The sequence below is a fragment of the Panthera tigris genome, chromosome C2, assembly GCF_018350195.1.
Source record: "Panthera tigris isolate Pti1 chromosome C2, P.tigris_Pti1_mat1.1, whole genome shotgun sequence".
Classification (NCBI taxonomy): Eukaryota; Metazoa; Chordata; class Mammalia; order Carnivora; family Felidae; genus Panthera; species Panthera tigris.
This window is the reverse complement of record NC_056668.1, coordinates 82,148,871-82,169,317: the sequence shown is the minus strand read 5'-3', so window position 1 is coordinate 82,169,317 and position 20,447 is coordinate 82,148,871. Positions and strand designations below refer to the sequence as shown.

Sequence of the window (20,447 nt, the reverse complement as noted above, 5' to 3'; positions counted from 1 at the left end):
TCCGTTTCTGCCCCGCCCTTAAAAAAAAAGTCTTTTGCATTTACCCTAAAATCATTTTTTCTACTTTGCCTGTGGTATATTGTATTTCTGGCCCACAGCCAGATGATCACATGTCAATGTAGGATCTATCCCAGCCTTTTGGTATCTGGGTTTAGGGTTATCTCAGCCTTCTGGGTAACTACCCCAACATTTATCCTCCAAAGTGATTTTCTGTCTGGGAGAGTGTTGTGCCTTTGGCTCCTGAGGGCACCCCAGCACCGGAAGATACCACCCATTTGGCATAGAATTTTGAATGGGCAAGGAGCCCTGCTTGTGTCCTTCCAACACTTTAAGTCTCTTAGGAAGTCAGATCACGTTGATTTAAATGAGTCACTTGCATATCCTGGAAATGTCCATCATTTTTGTGGAAGCTTTGGGTGGAAGCTTTTAGATACAGGCATGGGACATGACTATGAAGAGAATAGGAAGAACAGATTTGGTGGTTATAGGAACAGGTGGAGGAGCTAGGTGTCTGCTCTACATTGCATTACTGCAATGCAGGGAGGGAGGGTGAGTGGTGGGGGTTCTCACCAGTAACACTGAACAGGCAGCTGCTGCACAGACCAGTGAAGTGGACAAGGCAGCAATACCAATGAGGCTGGCAGTCCAGTTCTAGGACAATGGAGCAGCCTGACTGCAGTCCCTAACTTAAAACTGGGCAAAAACAAAATTGAGGAAATGGTGATGCTTGTAGAAGCACTCCAGAATATGAGCTGGCTTTTCAGCCTGGCATTTGAGGTCTCTGAGAAAGTCTCTGGACTCTTATTTCCCCTAGGAGATTCAGGGTAACAATCCAGAAAGATTGTGAGTGTGTATTAAGCAGTTTTCTCTTTTGATCTCCTGGTTTTGCCATGGGAGCTGGTCCCCCTGCTGGGATGCCTGGGGTATTTCCTTCCCTATCATTTTCAGGTCTTTACATGAGGTGTTAGAAATAGTATTTAGGGAAATGGGTTGAAAATGGATGGCCTCTGCAGGGGGGAGGAAAAGGTGTTTTGCTTTACTGTGGGGGGGGGGGGAATGGACAGAAGGTGCAATGGGGGTTGGAATGAATTTTCATGGACTCGTAGAACTTTTTTACGTGGAGTCAGATTTGGGGTTTTGGAGAAGGCTGGATTTAGGTTAGAGTGGGAAAACTTAATTACCAGTAATAGTTTGTGGAGTAGCATAGCAGACTATCCTGGCTCTCCTGGGGTAGCAGAAGAGAGAACTGGCATGCAGTTGAATAGAGAGAAGAATGTTCTGGTTGTCACGGTTTTTTGCTTTTTGTGTAAAGGGAAGAAGGGATGGAATAAGTCTGACGATGTTTTGGGAAGGGTAGATTCTCAATATGGACAGATTAGTTCACATTGGAGAAGCCCAGGAGATATTTGCATTTGCTCTGAAGTAAGTCCAATGCTGATACCGGATGCCTGGAACTTACTGGCTATATACTTCTTGCAGTTTTGCCAACCTTGTCTCTCATCTGACTGTGCTGAGAACCCTTATTAAGCCTTTGTCTTTGGTCCCTTCGGCATATCTTGTTCTGGGTGCTGACTCTTTCATGTGCCAGAAGGTTCTTCCTTTTGATCATTACATTTAATCCAGGTTAGTATTTCAGTAAATTACAATTTCTACTTAACCATTCCCTTGACTGCATGCTGGAATTTGTAGTGTGGATGAACTGTTCTCTCCCATGCAAAAACTGACACCATCTGAGATGCGTACACTTTTGAGCTTTGTGCATTTGTTGATTCCTTCTCCATGGCAACTGTTCTATCCATCATGGGAGAGAAGGACACCTGGAGATGTCTAAGTTCGTCACCCCCTCCAAGAGCTTTTGGTTTTCTACTCAGAACTTTTTAATTGTTGGTCTGTTTACTCCCCCAAGACTTGGAAATCTTTCCTGATATATAGAATCACTGAATGATCTGTTGGACAGTACACCACACTGGGGACCATATGGGCTCTGGTCAGCCTAGGGTTTCTTCTTTTCTTGCTCACAGGCTATGTAAGCATTGAGAAAATGCCTGGCTTCTCTGAGTCTCAGTTTCATTGTCTGCAAAGTAGAGATGATAATCCCAAGGTGATAGAGTTGTGTGAGCGCTATAAAAGGTAACATGCGTAAGGTTCCCAGCATGCTGGCTTTCATTTCTTTTATTTTGGAATACCTCTAGTGATCCTGGGGTATCTGTGGCAGTGTTTGGAACTCTGGATTCCTGGCTGTTTTACCTACATGGTCGTCTTTCCTTTGGGGAGTTGCGGGGAGGGAAGAGGAAAAAGCTGCTATTAGTTTTCCTACAGGAGCCTCTGGAGGTAGTGTTGACCTGTGCAATGGAGTTTTTGTTTTGGGCAATAATAAACCTTTTCAGAGGCACCACAGCGGCATTTATTTGCAAGGCCCCTTAATAAGCCTGGCTTCTCTAGAGAATCCTTAGCAGAGTTCATGGTAGTCACATAGGGCAGCTTCTTAGATACTGTGTGCTTCTGGGATTGGGAAATGAGCCTTCAACTTGTACTTGTCCCTCCTGCTGTGTGAGCCCTAGGAGACTGACTCTTGCCACTTCCTGCACTTCCCCCTGACCTCCACAGGAGGGAGGCAGGAACCCGTGCCTGGCAAAGCTTCCTGCTGAGCTGCTGAAGCTCTCGCTGTTTGCTCAGCTGTCACATCCAGGTTTTGTCTTGACTGAACTGTCTGCACAGCCTTACCTGGGGTGTGAGGCTCTCCAAGGCTTCCTGTTAACTTTTTGGGAGGGGAGGGAAGGGGGAGATCTATTGCCCCCTGAGAAGAACATCTCTTTCCTTTGCTTTGCTGTTAGCTTTTGGGTGTTCTTATTTATTTTTTATTTATATAGGCTCAGTTTTGTTGATTATGTAGAGACGGCCTTTCTGAGGGACAACTTCTCATTCATTTTTCAAGAGTAAGGATCTCCTAAGAAAAGGAGATCAGAGCCCTATTGAGAATGATATTAAAGGGGAGAAAGACACTAACCTTAGTTCTGAGGAAAAAAAATCAAAGCTCTTTTTTCTCTGTTTTCTGACATAAGGTTAGTCTCCACCTCTGTTCAGAAGCCAGGCCAGACCAGCCCTTTGCATAATTACCGTATGAAAAAGAGCATGTAGAGAATTAGTAAGCTGTAAATTTGTGCGGAAAATAGACCAAAGATAACTAGACGCTCTAGTGAATATTATTGATAGCTTAAAAAAATAGCTTCTGAAGTTTTACATTATACAGTGAAAAATGATCCCCTTTTCTGTCCTGTGTATCCCGCTTTAGCAGGGCTTTGGGTTTCAGGTGAAAGCAGGAAATCTGGTATAACTTGATTCCCAGGGCCTCCCCTCCGGGTAAGGGAACTTTACATGGGAGACAGTGCTGAAGCTGGCAGGGCCCTAGTACCTTACTCCTCCTGAGACAGATTCTGGAAGTGAGGGTGGGGTGCAATTAGAAGAGGACTGGCAGAGCTGGGTGTGACAGAGGGGTCAGGAAGTGGAGGCTGGAGCTGGATCGGGGGGAGTGGGTGAGGTGGGTGAAGGAGAGAAGAGTGTGTATTGCCCAGTAGGAGGATGGGTTGGGGAAGGAGAATATCCAGGCCAGAGGTCGGGTGGCAGGGAGCTCATGTCTGAAGTTCCTAGAAGGATGTCTGGGGCTCCTAGAGCCCTGGGTGAGGGTCCAGGAAAGAGTCCATGAGTTCCAGTCAAGGGTCCGTGTGTCCTGTTCACGTGTCCAGGGATTTGGTCTAGGTACCTGGAGGTTTGGTTCAGCCGACCAGGAATCTTGGCTCTGAATCCCTGCAGCCTCTTCAGAAGTCCAAAGCCAGTAGTTCTGGCTGAGACACGGGAGTCTGTCTCCAAAAATCCAGAAGTCCTGTTTGGGAGCTTGTGTAGTGTGAGGAATACAGAGGTACTGCTTGGGCCAGCTGTAGTGGGCAGGGCCTGCTTGGCACAGAGAGTGGGCCCTACTACAATCAGCAGGAAGCGCACCTTTCCTCGGAGCAGTTGTTGGAAGCTCAGGAATATGGCATTGGGATCCTTGTGAGCTGTGGTCCTGCCCTGTGGAGGAAGCTGTGGGCAGAGGATGGGCCTGAGGCCAGAGATCTGGGCCAGATATCATGTCTCTCTCGTCTATAGGGAAAGATAAGGTGCCAGCACCCGGACTTTATGGCTCGGGGAAAGCACTCCTTAGTAGGTCAGCTCTGCTACCCTCAAGATTCCCAGAATTCTCCTTTCTTCCCTCAGGTCTTCCAAGGGGGCTAAGTCAGCAAAGGACAGTCTCTGTAGTCCCCTTGACTCAGGATTTACTTACCTGGGTTCCTAGGAGGCCCTGCAGGGCCCCAAGGAGGAGGCGGACCTGTCCAGAAAGCTGTCCCAGGAGGGATGAGAGGCAGGTGGGTCCCAGTTGTCCCCGTGCTGCCATTACTCCCTCCAGCAGAAGGGTTGCGGCTCCCAGAACGTCCTGTGCCTTGGTCTGCTCCTGTAAAAGAGATGGGAGGGAGAAGGGCCCGCTTCAAAGGGCATGCTAGTAGTGGGTGGGGAGCCCGAGGAGTAGCCAGGGGGATGAATCATAGGAGCTGAGAATTGGACAGGACCAAAGTCCCACCCAGCACAGGAATTCCTTCAGAGTCTCCCGACAATTGGTCATCGGCCTCTACTTGAGTAACTCCGGTGTCCAGTAACCCAGCCTGGTCTCACACTTAATTTCAGTCAGAAAAGTTCTTTTTTCCCCTTATATGCTGAGATCTGAGCTGTTACAGCTTTTACCTCTGGGTTCTAGTGTTGCCAGTTCACTCTTTCTGCTACAAAATCTTAGGGTCGTATGGTTTTTTAAAACTTAATGTAGAGATAAGGCCATCACAGAGATCATAAAAATGAAGGAAGGGGGCTTACTGATAAATGGCAGACACAGAACTGCAAGGGATCCCTAGGGACCACCCTTCATCCCTGGCCCAGTCTCCCTGGAAGACCTGAGGGAAGAGAGAGCATTCTGGGGATCTTGAGGATAGAAGAGCTTGATCTTAAAAGGCGTGCTCCCTCCCAGGTTTCCTGAGCCTCAGACTAAAGCACTTCCAGCCATACCACAAGACTACCACTTTCCTCCAAACTACTCAGACAGCAGCCCCCCTCACCGCCCTTTTTTAAGCCATTCCTCACATAACCTGTTTTCTAGCTTCTCACTGTTCAGGTTGCTTCTTCCTTCTGGACACATGCTAGTTTAATATGGTCCCTCTGAATAAATTAGCATTTATCTTCAGGAAGATGTCTGGTACTCAGTCCAGTACCGTTAAGTGCAATCCATTTACTGTTTTTTAGGAGTATTTCCACAATGCGGATGCTAGACATCTAAAACCAGCTAGAATCACTAGCTTTTAAAATAGCTGCTGTTTGAGGTCAACTCTGTCCTCCCAGATCTTTTTCATAGTAAGTTCTAGGGCTAGAAGTTTATGTAAAGGAAGTGGGGGCATCGTGGCCTGGAAGCTGGAATAGGACTTTATTTAATTACTTTGAGTAAATGTACAGTTTTATATATATCTCTGTTAAATTTTACCTTGTTTTTGACCTAGCCTTTCAGCAAGTTGAATCTTGATTCTGCCTTTTGTTATTTTAGCGGTGCTTCCCAGTTTTGTGTCATCTGAGGATGACAGATCAGTCTTCCTTCTTCATGCTAACTTAAGAAGGTTGCACGGGACTAGGTCAAAGGCACGGGCATAAGCGACTTTTATCCAGCTTTCCTTGGTGTTCAGCTTTGAATCTATTTTAACATACTAGGACTGTAAGTCACCTTGTCCAGAGGACAACATCATAGTGGAATGTAGATTAGGTTAGGGTGGCCAAGCTGAAAGTGAGATATTCTTAGGGGGCTCAAGAATTTTAAAGAATCCATGGGAAGCAGTACAAAACTGATGAAGACAGGATTTAGGGATACTAAAGGAAGGAATGACTTTCTTACCTTCTGGGTTTTCCATTCTCCCAGGCTAAAGTCCACAGCAGGCAGCAGGACAGGTGTGGACAAAGGGTTAACGTCTGGGCACTGGCTCTATTGAAAAAGATGGGTGGTGGAGAGGTGGAGAAGGGAGCTCAAATAAAGGGGGGGTATGATGACCCCGTGACCAAGATAGACTTCCATGAGCAATATATATCCAGGCTAGAGCTTTTAAAATGGGCTAGATTGCAAATCGTAATCCTTGTCAAGGAGTGGTGATTGGGAGGCGGTGATCTCACCAAAGACAATATGGGGACAATAGTGCTTGGATCATGGAGTGAGAGGAAATGATGGGAGTAAGGGCATCTAACCAGTTAATGGGTAAGGGGTGAGTGCTGGGAGATTCTCACCAATTTGCTGTGAAGGACATGGGAATCACGAAGCAGTTTATTTAGGAGACGGGGGTCACAGGCTGGAGGAGCCGGAAGGCATAGATTCAGTCTTGCAGTTAGGAGAAGCATGACCACGAGGAGCAGTTCTTAGATGAGAAGTGAGTTTGAAAAAGAAGAAATCACTGTCAGGTGGTGGTCCAGGAATTCCCATTTAAGACCCAGACTTGAAATCCAGGGAATTTGCCTTTCAGAAGCCTTATTCCCAGGAGATTGGGTTCCCTCAGCCCTCCACCCCTGCAGCACATCTCCTTTGTCTTTCCTCTCTAACCATGTTCTGATTTAGCCCTAGGTCCCTCCAGTGTGTTCTTACCAGTCAGCTCCATTCTGGCCACGCTGTCTGGTTGGAGTGGCTCCCTGGATGGGGCCTCTCCCCTGAATCCTTCCTGGGGCCATGGAGGCGGCTTGGGCTCTTGCACTTCTTGCACTGTGGGGCACAGGTGGGCCGAGGAAGAGGGTCTGGAATCTATCCTGCAAGTGACAGGAATAATGAACATTTAATCAGGTGTCAAGGAAAAGACTGCCTGGCTGGGGGGAACAGCTGCTGGGAGGGTGTGAGCCGCCGACCAGCCTAGAACTGCTAGAGCTCTGGCTGCTCCCAGGTTTCCGTGTGAGTGCAGCATATTGCGTCTCCTTTTTGTCAGGCTCCTTGGTGAATCTGCTGTGGGGCACCAGCCCCCTGCTGAGAGCAGGACAGAATCTGTATACACACACACACACACACACACACACACACACACACACATATCTTAACTGGCCTCAAATTCTGAGCAACCTTGGTTGTTTGGTTGGAGACAATCTAGGACAGGGAAAGGGAACAGAAGTATTGTGGCATAAGCCCCGGAGAAGAGGTTGGGAAGCTGGATACAGGGTCAAGGTGAGGAGCTAGTAAACATGTGCAATGTGTTGAGGGGTGGCTTGGGGAGTGGGGCTGAGGAGGTGAGCTGGGCGAAAACAAAACTGGACTACTAGGGGTTGGTGATTACAAGATTATGAGAAGGCGGTATGGGAGCAATGAACCTATCATTCTCTTTCCATTTACCCCCACCCAAAAGCCTCTTGGAGTTTTTCTTTACACTCCCAGTTCTGAAATATTGGGTTATCCAAGGTGAAGAGATGGGCTAACAGTCTTGGGACTTGCCACCTGAGGCAAGATGCCCAGGAATGGGCACCTGCTGAGTGAGGTACCCACCTTACATGGCTTACCTCGCCTTGGACACCCACCGTATCCATCTCATAGCCCATATCTTCCTCCCTGCCCCCTTTGCAGAACCCTTCCAGTTCCTTTGCAGGACCCCCCACATGGCCTCCTCCTTCTTTGACGAGTAGTGCAAAGAGGCCTGCACCTGATTCAATATTGGGATTTCCTGTAGGTCTGTCAACATGCATGAGCCCTCCTCCCATTACCCTCTCCTTCGTCCCAGCTTCTCCGGTCCCACAATTCAGAACCTTAAGCTAACTAGGAATGGCTGGGTAAGAATGGGGATTGGATCTGTGTCCAGCTTGATGTTATGTGTCCTAAGCCCTAAATGTGCCACCTTTCTTATTTTCTCCCTGAGCACATGCCCCCTTTCCTTAGGACCCGCCAGGACTGCTATATTCCTCCAAGTCTGAGATCAGTCCCTCAGAACCCAGCACCCCACCCCCTACCCCAGCTCTGTCCTGCTCCTCCCATTCTGGGAAGGCTACACTCTTCTCGACAAAGGTCAGTGCCTGTAGGTTCCAGTTTGCCTGCCCCTCCCCCAGCTGAAAGCCCAATTCCTCTTTCCTGTCCTTCCTACCCTCACTTAACTCCAAAACCTGCTTGCCACTCACCGGGTGGAGAAGGGCTCCAGGACCCAGGTGCACAGCAGGCAGCCCTCTGGGGTGCAGATGGGTAGGAAGACATGTAGTGTTGGGGCACAGCCCCTCCACAGCAGTAGGGTCACACGCCTGCCCAGGCCACTTCTGCCCAATCAGAGAGCAGGGAGCTACCAGACACTGGCGAAGGCCCCCGGAAGTGACGCCTTCTCCTCCCACCCGCACTGAACATGGAGCCCCTGCCTGGACCATGGTCCACCAGCGGAGCCCAGCTCTTCCACCCACGCACACCACACAGAGGATTTGAACAGAGGGATCCATCTTTTTCTAGGAGATGGGAAACCTGGGACCTGGCTGGGGAAGGAGATGAGAGGGGAACAGGGTTTTTTTCTAGGAGGAATCGGGCAGGACATTTTTGTTCCTGGGGAAGAGTCAGAAAGGTCTGGTTCTGGTTTTAGATATATTGGTGGGTTTTTCAGTTCTTGACTGGCTAAATTTCTTTTCACCTGCTGTTGAAATCCATTAGGGCTCTTGCTTTTCTGCTTTTCTTTCCTATAACCCTCTCGGAGTCATGTCTTATTTCCCCTTTCCCAGTGGGAATGTGGGTATTGCCCATTTTAGAGAATGACGCTGTCATTGGTCAGTGTTGTGGGGAAAGCGTTTGGACAATTTGAGAGGACTGCACGGTGAGGGCTGTTTGTGGTGGTGGTGGTAGGGAGGGGGTGGGGGTGAGGCTGAGCTCAGGGCCCAGCAGCTCAGACAGCTAAGGCCACTTAACTCTGTGCCCAAGCTCTCCTGCACTTGCCCTGTCTTTCTCCCTCTTCCATCTCCTACCACTCCATATGTGACAAGAAGAATAACCAGGCCCATGTGTCCCTGTCTTAGGGAAGACAGCTGCTGAACCTCCCCCGCAAATACCTCCTGCTGGCCCCCCTCTTCCTTTGGCCCTGGCTCTAGTTCCTTTGCTTTCCCCTCAATCCCAGTCTCCTCACAGTCTCTGTCCTCAGGGGCCTCCTGGCCTGACCTTGTTCCCATCACCCCCACCTCAGTTCTTCCCCTTCTGCTCCTCCTCCCAAGGATGGGGCTGTCAGCTAAGGAGGATGGCCTAGATCCCGGAATTCTCCAGTTCAGCCAGATGAGATGCCTCCCAAGATTAGGAAGGAGGGTGCTGGGATGGTTGGGAGGATGGTGGGTGAATGGGTGTGGGAGGGGACAGGGAGGCAGTCAAGACCAGGAAACCAAGACAAAGGAGGTTGGGGGTGGGGTGGAGAGGCAGAGGGTCCCCTGCGTGAAGGAAGAAGGTGAGAAAGGATGTGAGGCTGGGGATGAGGATGGTTAGATGGGCCTCCGGACAGGTTACCGGACAGGTTACCGTAGGGAGGGAAACACTGTCACCAGACAGAAATGGGACTCTGAAATGGGACTTCCTGGGGACCAGTAGAATGAGGACAGACCTCAGAGAAGAGATAGGGACACAAGCTAGACAGAGAGTGTGGGTAGTGTGGGGTTTGAGAGGTGCTGTGGGCCCACAGTAGGGGAGATCAGTTGACCGGCCTTTGGTGCACGTTGTCATCCTTAAAAGACAAGTCTTCATCCTTCCGGCAGTTACCGAGTACTAGCCCAGTGGCCGGCCCAGGCCTCAGGCCCAGCCTCTGCCCCTCCCTGGCCTGGGGCTCCCGTCCCGGGCTGGACACGCACCTCCCGGTGCAGCCGCCCTGTGGCCTCCGGCAGCGGGGGGCTCCAGACCCGCCTCTCCTCCCCTCTTCGCGCCCCCTGGTCTCTCCCCTCCCCCTCCCCCCTCCGCTCCCCCTTCCCCTGCAGCCCCTCCCTCCTCCCCTGCCCCGTCCCAGCCCCTCCCTCCCCTCCCCCACTCGCGATCCGGGCCGCTGCTGCTGGGCCGGACCCCCCGGGCTCAGCCCGGCCCCTCGCCGAGCCGCCGCCGCCGCCCCGTTTGCTGAGGAGGAGGCCCCCGGCCGGGGCGCCGGGCGCGGGGCATAAAACGGGCCAGAGCCGGCGCCCAGGGCACTAGAGGCGCGTACGGCCCGGGTCAGCGCCCGCCCGCCCGCGCTCCTCCCGGCCGCTCCTCCCGCCCCGCCCGGCCCGGCCCGGCGCCGACTCCCGCCGCCCGACGAGCCCCTCGCCGCACTGCCCGGGCCCTGGCCCCGGCCCCCTCCCGCCGTACCGCCCCCGGCCCGGCCCTCCTCCCACCTCCCTCCTCCTGCTCCTGCTCCCTCCTCCCTCCCGCCTCCCCAGCTGTCCCGTTCGCGTCATGCCGAGCCTCCCGGCCCCGCCGGCCCCGCTGCTGCTCCTCGGGCTGCTTCTGCTCGGCTGCCGACCGGCCCACGGCGCCGGCCCCGAGCCGCCCGCGCTGCCCATCCGGTCCGAGAAGGAGCCGCTGCCCATTCGGGGAGCGGCAGGTAGGTGGGCGCCTAGAGGGACGCGCAGGCAGAGTCCGGCTCGGGGCAAGTCTGCTCCCGCCCGGAGGGGGCGCCGGGCGCAGGTGGCTCAGCTCGGCAGGCTGCCTGGAGGGGTGGGCGCGGGTCGCGAGGCGCGTCGTGCCGGGGGACCCAGGGCCCGGCCGGCAGCGCCCGGGGCGGGCACACCGCAGGAGCGGGACAGCGGCCGCCAGCCAAGCCCGTCCCCGCAGGCTGCTCCTTCGGCGGGAAGGTCTATGCCTTGGACGAGACGTGGCACCCGGACCTGGGGGAGCCCTTCGGGGTGATGCGCTGCGTGCTGTGCGCCTGTGAGGCGGTGAGTGGACCAAGCGGCCGTAGCCCGGGGCCCTTGAGGGTGGGGGAGCACTCGCGTCCCGGGATGTCGGGGTGCACTCGGAGCCGCTGAGGATAAAGAAGCGAGTCTGCAGGTATTTGGGATATATATATATATATATATATATATATATATATATATATATATATATATACTTTTTTTTTTTTCTCCTGGTGGGAGGCAGTGCCCCCTTCAAGTCTCAGGTGCTGACTGTTATCGATCACCCACTATGTGTCAGGCTCTTTGCCAAGGGTTTCGTCTGTCTCTCACTTAACTCCTAGAACAACCCTGCTAGATACACACTATTATTTCCCCCATTTTCCAGATAGGGACCCTAAGTCCCAGAGAGGTTAAATAAATTGTCTAGGGTCACACAGCTTGTAAGAAGCAGAGTGGTCTGACTCCATGGGATGACCTCGCTCTGGTCCTGACTCTCCCCTGCTCGCCCTGGGTCTCACCAATTGGCAGCTTGCACTCACTTGGTTTTTGCATCTTCTCTGCAAGCAGCCTCAGTGGGGTCGCCGCTCAAGGGGCCCGGGCAGGGTCAGCTGCAAGAACATCAAACCTGAGTGCCCAACCCTGGCCTGCGTGCAGCCGCGGCAGTTGCCGGGACACTGCTGCCAGACCTGTCCCCAGGGTAAGGCCCGCTCCGCGGTGAGGGGAGGGCGGCAGGGCAGTGGTACTTGGTTCTGAGCCACAAGGATGGATGGGGCGGATGGAGCAGATGAAACCACCGACTGCCTTCTCGGTGCCCAGCTGAAGCCCGTGTTTCCCACTCCTGGCTTAGAGCGCAGCGGTCCGGAGAGGCAGCCTACAGGCCTGGCCTTTGAGTATCCGCGGGATCCAGAGCACCGCAGCTACAGCGACCGCGGGGAACCAGGCTCTGAAGATCGGACGCGCGGAGACGGCCACACCGGTAGGTAGGGGCCAGGCAGGAGTTGGGGTTGTGATTGGGGCCGGGCTGCCCCAGTGGGTGACGATACTAGGGACATCTTTTCCTCACAGACTTCGTGGCGCTGCTGACAGGGCCGAGGTCGCAGGCCGTGGCACGGGCCCGAGTGTCTCTGCTGCGCTCTAGCTTGCGTTTCTCCATCTCCTACAGGCAGTGAGAAAGGGGAAGGTGGGAGGAGGGGGCCAGCTGGGGACTGGGGAAGGAGAGTTGGGAGAGGCTGGAGGAGCTGCTCCTGGCCTAGGCTCAGAGCCCATACTCACCAGACCCTCATTCCCAGGCTGGACCGCCCTACTCGAATCCGCTTCTCAGACTCCACTGGCAGTGTCCTGTTTGAACACCCTGCGGCCCCCAGTCAAGATGGCCTGGTGAGATGATGCCATTTATGAGTGCTTCTCCAGTCTGGGCGCTATGCTGAGGGCGTGCTCTGCAATGCCTCCTTTGGTCCTCATAACAGCCCAGTGAGAGGAAAGCACTGACATTATGATGCCCATTTTACAGATGAGGGAACTGAGGCTCAGTAGCAGAATGTGATTTGCTCAAGGTCACACAGCTAGTAAGTGGTTGAGCCAGGATTTGGACCCCAGCCTCTGGCTCTAAGGCCCCTTCTTCAGCTTCCTAGGAGGGCTTGGGGGCTCCTTTGTACTCCTTCCTCACCAGAGCTAGGCCTCTCAGCTGGCCTGTCTTACATACTGTCTGAGTAGGACCTTCTTGTCTCTCTGCTCCAGGTCTGTGGGGTGTGGCGGGCAGTGCCTCGGTTGTCTCTGCGGCTCCTTAGGGCAGAACAGCTACATGTGGCACTTGTGACACCCACTAACCCTTCAGGGGAGGTCTGGGGGCCTCTCATCCGGCACCGGGCCCTGGCTGCAGGTGAGGGGAGCAGATGGCCCCTGGACATGAAGTTCTGAGTCTTCTCTATCCCCAGGAATGGAGTGGGCTGAAGAGGGGACTTTCTGATGGGCTCTCATGGTCTTCCTTCCCCCAGAGACCTTCAGTGCCATTCTGACTCTGGAAGGCCCCCCACAGCCTGGCACAGGGGGCATCACCCTACTCACTCTCAGTGACACAGAGGACTCCTTGCATTTTTTGCTGCTCTTCCGTGGGCTGCTGGAACCCAGGAGTGGGGGTAAGTGGGAGGGGGCAGGGCAAGTGAGGAGAGGAGGCAGAGCACCTGTTTGTCAGAGGCATCCATACGGATGGCTGTTGCAGGGCCAAGCCAGGTTCCCTTGCGGCTCCAGATTCTACATCAGGGGCAGCTGCTGCGAGAGCTCTACGCCAATGCCTCGGTCCAGGTGAGTGAGGGTCTGGCTCTTGCTGCCACCTGCTCCGGCCTCTTGCTGCCCCCACCATTCCTTGCTCTCCCTCCAGGAGCCAGGCTTTGCCGAAGTGCTGCCCAACCTGACAGCCCAGGAGATGGACTGGCTGGTGCAGGGGGAACTGACAATGGCCCTGGAGAGGGCAGGTGGGCCAGGGCTGCGCATCAGTGGACACATTGCTGCCAGGCAGAGCTGCGATGGTGAGGCAGGGTGGGGCCTGGCACCCCGGGCACACACAACCAAGAGGCACAGACAAGTGGCCGGGGTGGGTATGGGAGGCAACCTGTGGGCTGGGCGTATGAATGGCTGTAGGACAAGCCAGCCTCCACCTATCTCGCCCCTCTGTAGTCCTGCAAAGCGTCCTTTGCGGGGCCGATGCCCTGATCCCAGTTCAGACGGGTGCAGCCGGCTCAGCCAGCCTTACACTACTAGGAAATGGCTCCCTGATCTACCAGGTAAGAGTCGGGGGCTGCAGGAGGTGGGAGGGCAGCAGGCCGGGGTCGGGCTTTGGCCTTCATGGTTCAGGCCCCAGGCCTTCTCTGCCACTTCACTTTGCCCTCCCCAACCCTGCCCACCAGGTACAAGTGGTAGGTACAGGCAGTGAGGTGGTGGCCATGACACTGGAGACCAAGCCTCAGCGGAGGAACCAGCGGACCGTCCTGTGCCGCATGGCTGGACCCCAGCTGGGAGGACACACAGTGAGTACTTCAGGCAGAGCCAGGCCACAGGGCCCACACCCCAGAGCTAACAATGCAGGGCTGTGGGAAGCCAGGTTGGATGAGCAGAGATGTTCAGAATCATTCACTCACTAACAGATTCTCTCACTGACACATTGACTCACTGGACATGTTTTTAGTGAGCCTCGGGCTAGAGACTGGAATACAAAGAAAATCAGGTGTGGCCCCCTGTCCTCAGCAAGCTCACATCAAATGGGAGGAGGAGTTGGACAGGGAGACCATATAATTATAAATGTGATAGCAATGGCTGCCACTTACAAATGAATCCTTCTTTTTTTTTTCCCTATAGTTAACATTTTTAAATTTTTAAAAAAGTTTTTGAAATTTTTAAAATTTATTTTGAGGGAGAGAGAGACAGAGAGAGAGCAGGAGAAGGGCTGAGAGAGGGAGACAGAATCCCATTGACATGGAACCCAGTGTGGGGCTTGACGTGGGGTTTGATGTGGGGCCCGACGTGGGGCTTGTAGGGGGGCTGGATGTGGGGCTCAAACTCGTAAACCATGAGATCATGACCTGAGCTGAAATCAAGAGTCAGAGGCTTAAACAACTGAGCCACCCAGGTGCCCCTTACTGAGCCTTTCTACATGCTACATAGTGCACTGGTTGCCTTACTTATATTATTTTTGGCCCTTACAGTTCCCATTTTATAGATAATGAAGTGAAGGATCAGACAGGTTAAAATAACTCCTCAAGATTGTTGCATAGGTAGGAAATGGCAGAGAAGGGACTGGAACCTGGGCTTTCAAGGTTCTTATCCAGTGTTATGCATGTGTAGAAGTGTGTTGGGTGTAAGAAAACATGGAAGACATTCGGAACCTTGGGCTTATGTGAAAGCTGAGGAGGGGTTCGTCTGGAATCTGGCAGACTGCAGCTAGGGCATCTAAGTCTGGCATCCTTCCCTGTCCCCCAGGCTGTGGGTGTCTGCCCTGGACTGGGTGCCCGAGGGGCTCATATGCTGCTGCAGAATGAGCTGTTCCTGAATGTGGGCACCAAGGACTTCCCAGATGGAGAACTGAGGGGGCATGTGGCTGCCCTGCCCTATAGTGGACACAGCACCCGCCACGACAGTGAGTGCCCTGGGATCTGCCTGCCCTTTGGTATCCTGTGATCTGTGACTCAAGCATGTGAGCATGGTGCCAGAGCCTGGTGTGTCTTTCTCTGTGCCTGAGCTCGAGGTTGGCATCTGGAGAAGGTGGGGATGTACGGGGTGGCCCTGCTGGGAGACCTTCTCTGTTGCCATGGTGCAGGGGTCTAAAACTTGCTGCTTGCCTCCCCCTCCACCCTGCCCTGGGCCTATGGACAGTGTCTGCCGATTTGTGGAATGCATGTTGGGGGAGGCCGGGGAGATGGGGAATACCGGGCTGCTCCAGGCCACCTTTTCATCTGTCACCTGTCCTCTGTCTGGATCCAGTACTGCCCGTGCCCCTGGCAGGAGCCCTGGTGTTGCCCCCTGTGCAGAGCCAGGCAGCAGGACATGCCTGGCTCTCGCTGGATACCCACTGTCACCTGCACTATGAAGTGCTGCTGGCTGGGCTTGGTGGCTCAGAACAGGGCACAGTCACTGCCCACCTCCTAGGGCCTCCTGGGATGCCAGGGCCCCGGCGCCTGCTGAAGGGATTCTATGGCCCAGAGGTGAGGACATGATGGTGGAGGCAGCTTTGAAAGTATCTGCTTTTTAGCACGAAGGGCTGTGTGGGCCTGTGGCGGGGAAAGCAGAGAGCAGGTAGCTTGGTATGGCAGAGCTGACATGGGCTCGGGAGTCAGACAGACCTGGGTATGAATCTGACTCAGACTTTTGTTATCCATTCTCCTTCCTGTGTCCTTCTCTGGTGGGATCTCTTGGATAGCATGTAACATCCTGAACCTCCAAAGGAGCAGGTGGGGTGGAGCAAAACCCCTCAAATGGGGTGGACTTGGAGTCAGAGAGGCCTGGCTCTCTGAGCTCCACACCACCATTAATGGGCTCACTTCCTTGAAGACTTTACTTAACCTCCTTGGGTCTCGGTTTCTCATCTGTGAATTAAGAAGGGTAGGTGCAGCCCTGGACGGCCTTGTTCCCATCCCATATCCCGGCTCTTACAGGCCCAGGGCGTGGTGAAGGACCTGGAGCCTGAGCTGCTGCGGCACCTGGCTCAGGGCACTGCCTCCCTGCTGATCACCACCAAGGGTAGCCCCCACGGGGAGCTCCGGGGGCAGGTAGGCAGGCAGTGTGGGCCGCTGGGGATGTTTCAGAGTTGAGCCGGCACTGTGTGCTCTTGCCCGAGTCACTTTGCTCTCTCTGAGCCCTGGGGGGGTGGGGGTGGGGGGTAGTATCACATTCCCTGGCTGGTTGGGAGGATAAAGCCAGACAAGGTACACGACGAGGCTGGCAGCAGACCACCCTGTCTCTGGTCGCTGGGGTGACTGCTGGTGCTAATAGCATCCTCCTGGGACGCAGGGGTGCTCAGGGGTCGAGGTGTCTCGGGCAGGTGGGCTGGCCGAGGCTGGTGGAGACGCGGAGGGAGCCCGGCTGCTGCCTCAACTCGCCTCTCCTCCCAGGTGCACATCGCCAACCAGTGCGAGGTGGGCGGCCTGCGCCTGGCGGCGGCGGGGGCCGAAGGAGCGTGGGCGCCGGACTCAGCGGCCGCCGCACTGCCCGCGCTGCCGGCTGTGCTTGGCCAGGACGCCCCTGCGCCAGCCAAACCCGGCGGCCCCGGGCGGCCGCGAGACCCCAACACCTGCTTCTTTGAGGGACAGCAGCGCCCCCATGGGGCTCGCTGGGCGCCTAACTACGACCCGCTCTGCTCGCTTTGCACCTGTCAGGTAGGATGCCCCTGCGGAAGGGTGCACTGGGGTCTGGATTCTGGGGCAAGGGTCCCAGCCAACCACCCCATCTCTCTTTGCAGAGACGCACAGTGATTTGTGACCCCGTGGTGTGCCCGCCGCCCAGCTGTCCGAGCCCAGTGCAGGCACCAGACCAGTGCTGTCCTGTGTGCCCCGGTGAGTGACCTGTCCCAGTGGGAGAGGGTAGTGGAAGGTCCACTGTAGGGGCTAAGGCCTCTAGGGAGGGAAGGGGGGCCGCCATCCTCTGCCTTCACTATTTCTTTGGCTCCACAGAGAAGCAAGATGTCAGAGACCTGTCGGGGCTGTCACGGAGCAGAGACCCCGGAGAGGGTGAGCTGGAAGTCTGTGTGCAGGGATGAGGAATCCAGGGGAGCTGTTGGGTGGGACCAGGAGGGGCACAAAAGGGTGAGAATATATATGGCGGGGGGGGAGACTGAAGGGCACAGGTTCAGGCTTCATTAGAGTCACTGGTCCACAAATGGGTCCTGGTGTTAGACTAGTATGGGGTTGGCCTGAGACTCCAGCCTTGATTGTGGGCCCAGCCAATGAGCTGAATACTCACGGCAGCTGGGCACTGTCCCCCCCCCCTTCCTCCCTGTCCCCCAGGCTGCTATTTTGATGGTGACCGGAGCTGGCGGGCAGCGGGTACCCGGTGGCACCCTGTCGTGCCCCCCTTTGGCTTAATTAAGTGTGCTGTCTGCACCTGCAAGGTATGGCTGCCCAATCCTCTCTGGTGCCATAACCCAGCAGGGTCTGCAGAGGTGGGGAGGGGGCTGCCAGAGGGAAAAGCCCAGCCTTGGTGAGGGAGGCTCAAGGATTAAAACACTGAAAAGTCCTTTGAGCTTTGAGAATCAGCTTCCTGCAGGAAAAGGGAAGGGCTGATGTGGGTGTGAATTCTGGCTCTGCCAGCCGACCAGCTCCACATAGCCCTGGCACTTTCTGTACCTCCCTAAACTTCCCTTTCCACTCCTGCAAGCAGATACCATAGCAGTTATGTTGCAGGGCTACCGTGAGCATTTGAGTTCAGGTACATAAAGCACCAGCCCAGGGCCTCTGAGTGAAAGGCCATGGAAATACGACATTGGAGGGATGGAAAGGAGAGGGAGGAAGCAGGAGGCTCCCCTTCCTTTCTGACACCCATTCCTCAATGGATCCCTACAGGGGGGCACTGGAGAGGTGCACTGTGAGAAGGTGCAGTGTCCTCGGCTGGCCTGTGCCCAGCCTGTCCGTGCCAACCCCACTGACTGCTGCAAACAGTGTCCAGGTGAGGGGGTGGGCACTGAGGCCTCTTGGGGCAGTTGAGGTGCTTCACTGGCTTGTCATGGGTGAGGGGGTGCATAGTGAAGGTGGATGGAAGGAACTTCTCAGCTAATTCAGCGTTCACTGAGCACTGCTCTGTGCCTAGGAGCTAGGGCTCTAAACGCACTGGAAAGAATGTGCATGTATTTATTAGTGGGCTATGATGGGTTCCAATTCCTACCCCTCCCTCCCTTTCTTTCTCCCTCCCTCTCATCCATCCATCCATCCATCCATCCATCCATCCATCCATCCTTTCATCCAAATTTGTCACCTACTAAGTGCCAGAAACTGCTAGGTGTTGGAGATTCAAAAACAAATAAAACCTGGGTGGCCCTTACAGAGCTCACATCTGCTGATCTCTTCCTCCCTCCCAACAGTGGGGTCAGGGGCCCACCCCCAGTTGGGGGACCCCATGCAGGCCGATGGGCCCCGGGGCTGCCGTTTTGCAGGGCAGTGGTTCCCAGAGAGCCAGAGCTGGCACCCCTCGGTGCCTCCCTTTGGGGAGATGAGCTGTATCACCTGCAGATGTGGAGTAAGTGGGGAGTGGGCTCTGTGTGAGATGGGCATTGGGGACCTGGCCTAGAGTGGGGAGGCCTTTCCAGGGAGGGTAGGCTCCTGGGAGTGGGCTTCCCTGAAGAGGCTGGAGGCTGCTGTTCCCCTGTGCCTCTGGGTACCCTCAAAATCTACTCTGTCTGGCACCAGGCAGGGGTGCCCCACTGTGAGCGGGATGACTGTTCACTGCCACTGTCCTGTGGTCCAGGGAAGGAGAGTCGCTGCTGCTCCCACTGCTCACCCCGGCGATGTAAGTGAGGGGCTGTATGTGGGGCACCCCGGGAGGGAAGGGGGCACCTGCTGCCTGCCAGGAGCAGTGCCATCTGCTTCACGGGTGACTGAGTCACACAGATTGTGTGTGCTGACTTGTTTAAAAGTTCTGACCTTTCTGGGCCTAGAACAGAGATGCTCCGCTGTGTCCTCCGTGCCGCCCAATTTCCTCTCTCTCCAAAATGTATTCCCTTTTGTCTCCAGCAGCCCCAGAGACCAGGACAGTTCCAGAGCCTGAGAAAGAAGCCGAAGGCTCCTAGGGAGCAGCCAGAAGGCCACATGACCAAGAGGACGGGGCCTGGGCTGGGAGAAGGAGTGGCGCCAAGGGCCCTGCATCCTCCTGTGGGAAATCAAGTGCCTTCGGCTCTTTTCTGCCTCTTCTCCCTCCCCCCACTACCTCTGGGAACCACAATTCCACAAGGGGAAGGGGCAGCCAGGGCAGGCCAAGGCCACGGCCATTCTGACTCCTGCCCAGTCACCCTCCAGCCTCTGCCTTAGAAGTCCAACCCCTTTCTTTCTGTACATAATGTCACTGGCTTATTGGGATTTTTAATTTATCCTCACTCAGCACCAAGGGTCCCTCCACTTCACTCCTGCTGCCCCTGAGCTGAGCAGAGTCATTATTGGAGATTTTTGTATTTATTAAAACTTTTTTTTTTTTTCAGTCTCAGGGCTAAAAGTTGTTTCTTTGTGGCCAGGGACCTGAGTGGGCCTCCGTGGGGAAGGTCTGAGAGTGGGAGCCCTGACTCCAGGGGCTTCCCTCTGAGCCTTGGGGAGCAGGAGGAGACCTGGAGAAGGAGAGTGGAAGCATAGCTGTTGGCTGGCATTGTGGGATTCCACAGAGGGGCCTGGCAATGTCACTGAGATGGACCAGAGCCTCAAGAACTCAGGCAACCCGAAGCAGGATTTAGACACAAATGTGGTTTCCACTGGTCTACTCATGGTTGGCATTTTGCTGACCCCATGTTTTTTTTTTTTTTTTTAAGTTTATTTATTTATTTTGAGAGAGAGAGAAAGAGTTGTGTGTGTGAGCAGGGGAGGGGTAGAGAGAGAGAGGGAGAGAGAGAGAACCCCAAGCGGCTTCCGTGTTATCAGTGCAGAGCCAGACGTTAGGCTTGAACTCACGAACCGTGAGATCATAACATGAGCCAAAATCAAGATGCCTAACTGACTGAGCCACCCAACCACCCTGCTGACCCTATGTTTGAAGTGGCTCCAAAGAGAGAAACAAAAGTGCCACCAGCCTCTGTCTTCTTTGTTTAAAGTGAGGCAACCAAGCCCCGGTTATTCTTTTCTGGAAATGAATTGCATTCGGGACCAATTCTGGGGCAAATCTGGATCAGAGTAGACTGGAATCAGCCCCTGGCCCCGTTCTTGGCTGAGCTTATCTTGGTACCAAGTGGTATACAGAATAAGATAAGACCTCTCCCCGGTTCCTCCCCATTGCTGCCATCAGCAACTGGGCATTCCCACAGAGCTCAGGGGCACAAGGGAAAGAAGAGTGTCAGGATAGAGAGCAGATACATGTACCTGCAGATCTATCTTTTGTAT

General features: G+C 54.5%; 2 protein-coding genes across 2 annotated transcripts; one reads left to right on the top strand and one right to left on the bottom strand.

Moving 5' to 3' along the window:
• Positions 1-2,924: 2,924 nt before the first annotated feature.
• On the bottom strand, positions 2,925-8,653 carry THPO (thrombopoietin). Its single transcript, XM_042956195.1, is given in 11 exon segments — positions 2,925-3,527; positions 3,529-4,077; positions 4,319-4,486; positions 5,960-6,046; positions 6,343-6,470; positions 6,695-6,852; positions 8,197-8,303; positions 8,305-8,343; positions 8,346-8,408; positions 8,411-8,452; positions 8,455-8,653. Coding segments are annotated over 11 exon segments (1,503 nt in total). The 5' UTR covers positions 8,503-8,653; the 3' UTR covers positions 2,925-3,413.
• A 1,797-nt stretch (positions 8,654-10,450) lies between these two features.
• Positions 10,451-19,563, top strand: CHRD (chordin). Its single transcript, XM_042999272.1, has 23 exons — positions 10,451-10,598; positions 10,829-10,932; positions 11,458-11,587; positions 11,738-11,866; positions 11,956-12,055; positions 12,180-12,267; positions 12,628-12,769; positions 12,885-13,025; positions 13,109-13,191; positions 13,268-13,415; positions 13,564-13,670; positions 13,794-13,913; positions 14,863-15,019; positions 15,364-15,584; positions 16,035-16,148; positions 16,491-16,754; positions 16,838-16,931; positions 17,049-17,105; positions 17,382-17,485; positions 17,937-18,039; positions 18,452-18,606; positions 18,777-18,876; positions 19,101-19,563. The coding sequence occupies exons 1-23, from the start codon at positions 10,451-10,453 to the stop codon at positions 19,154-19,156; spliced, it is 2,865 nt and encodes a 954-aa protein (XP_042855206.1). The 3' UTR covers positions 19,157-19,563.
• The last annotated feature ends 884 nt before the right edge of the window (positions 19,564-20,447 follow it).

Excerpts from the sequence above, each read along its gene's own strand:
- CHRD (XM_042999272.1), top strand. The coding sequence starts at position 10,451 with ATGCCGAGCCTCCCGGCCCCGCCGGCCCCGCTGCTGCTCCTCGGGCTG. Across the intron at positions 13,026-13,108 it reads GCTGGAACCCAGGAGTGGGG|GGCCAAGCCAGGTTCCCTTG; the intron begins GTAAGTGGGAGG and ends TGGCTGTTGCAG. Across the intron at positions 15,585-16,034 it reads AGGGATTCTATGGCCCAGAG|GCCCAGGGCGTGGTGAAGGA; the intron begins GTGAGGACATGA and ends CGGCTCTTACAG.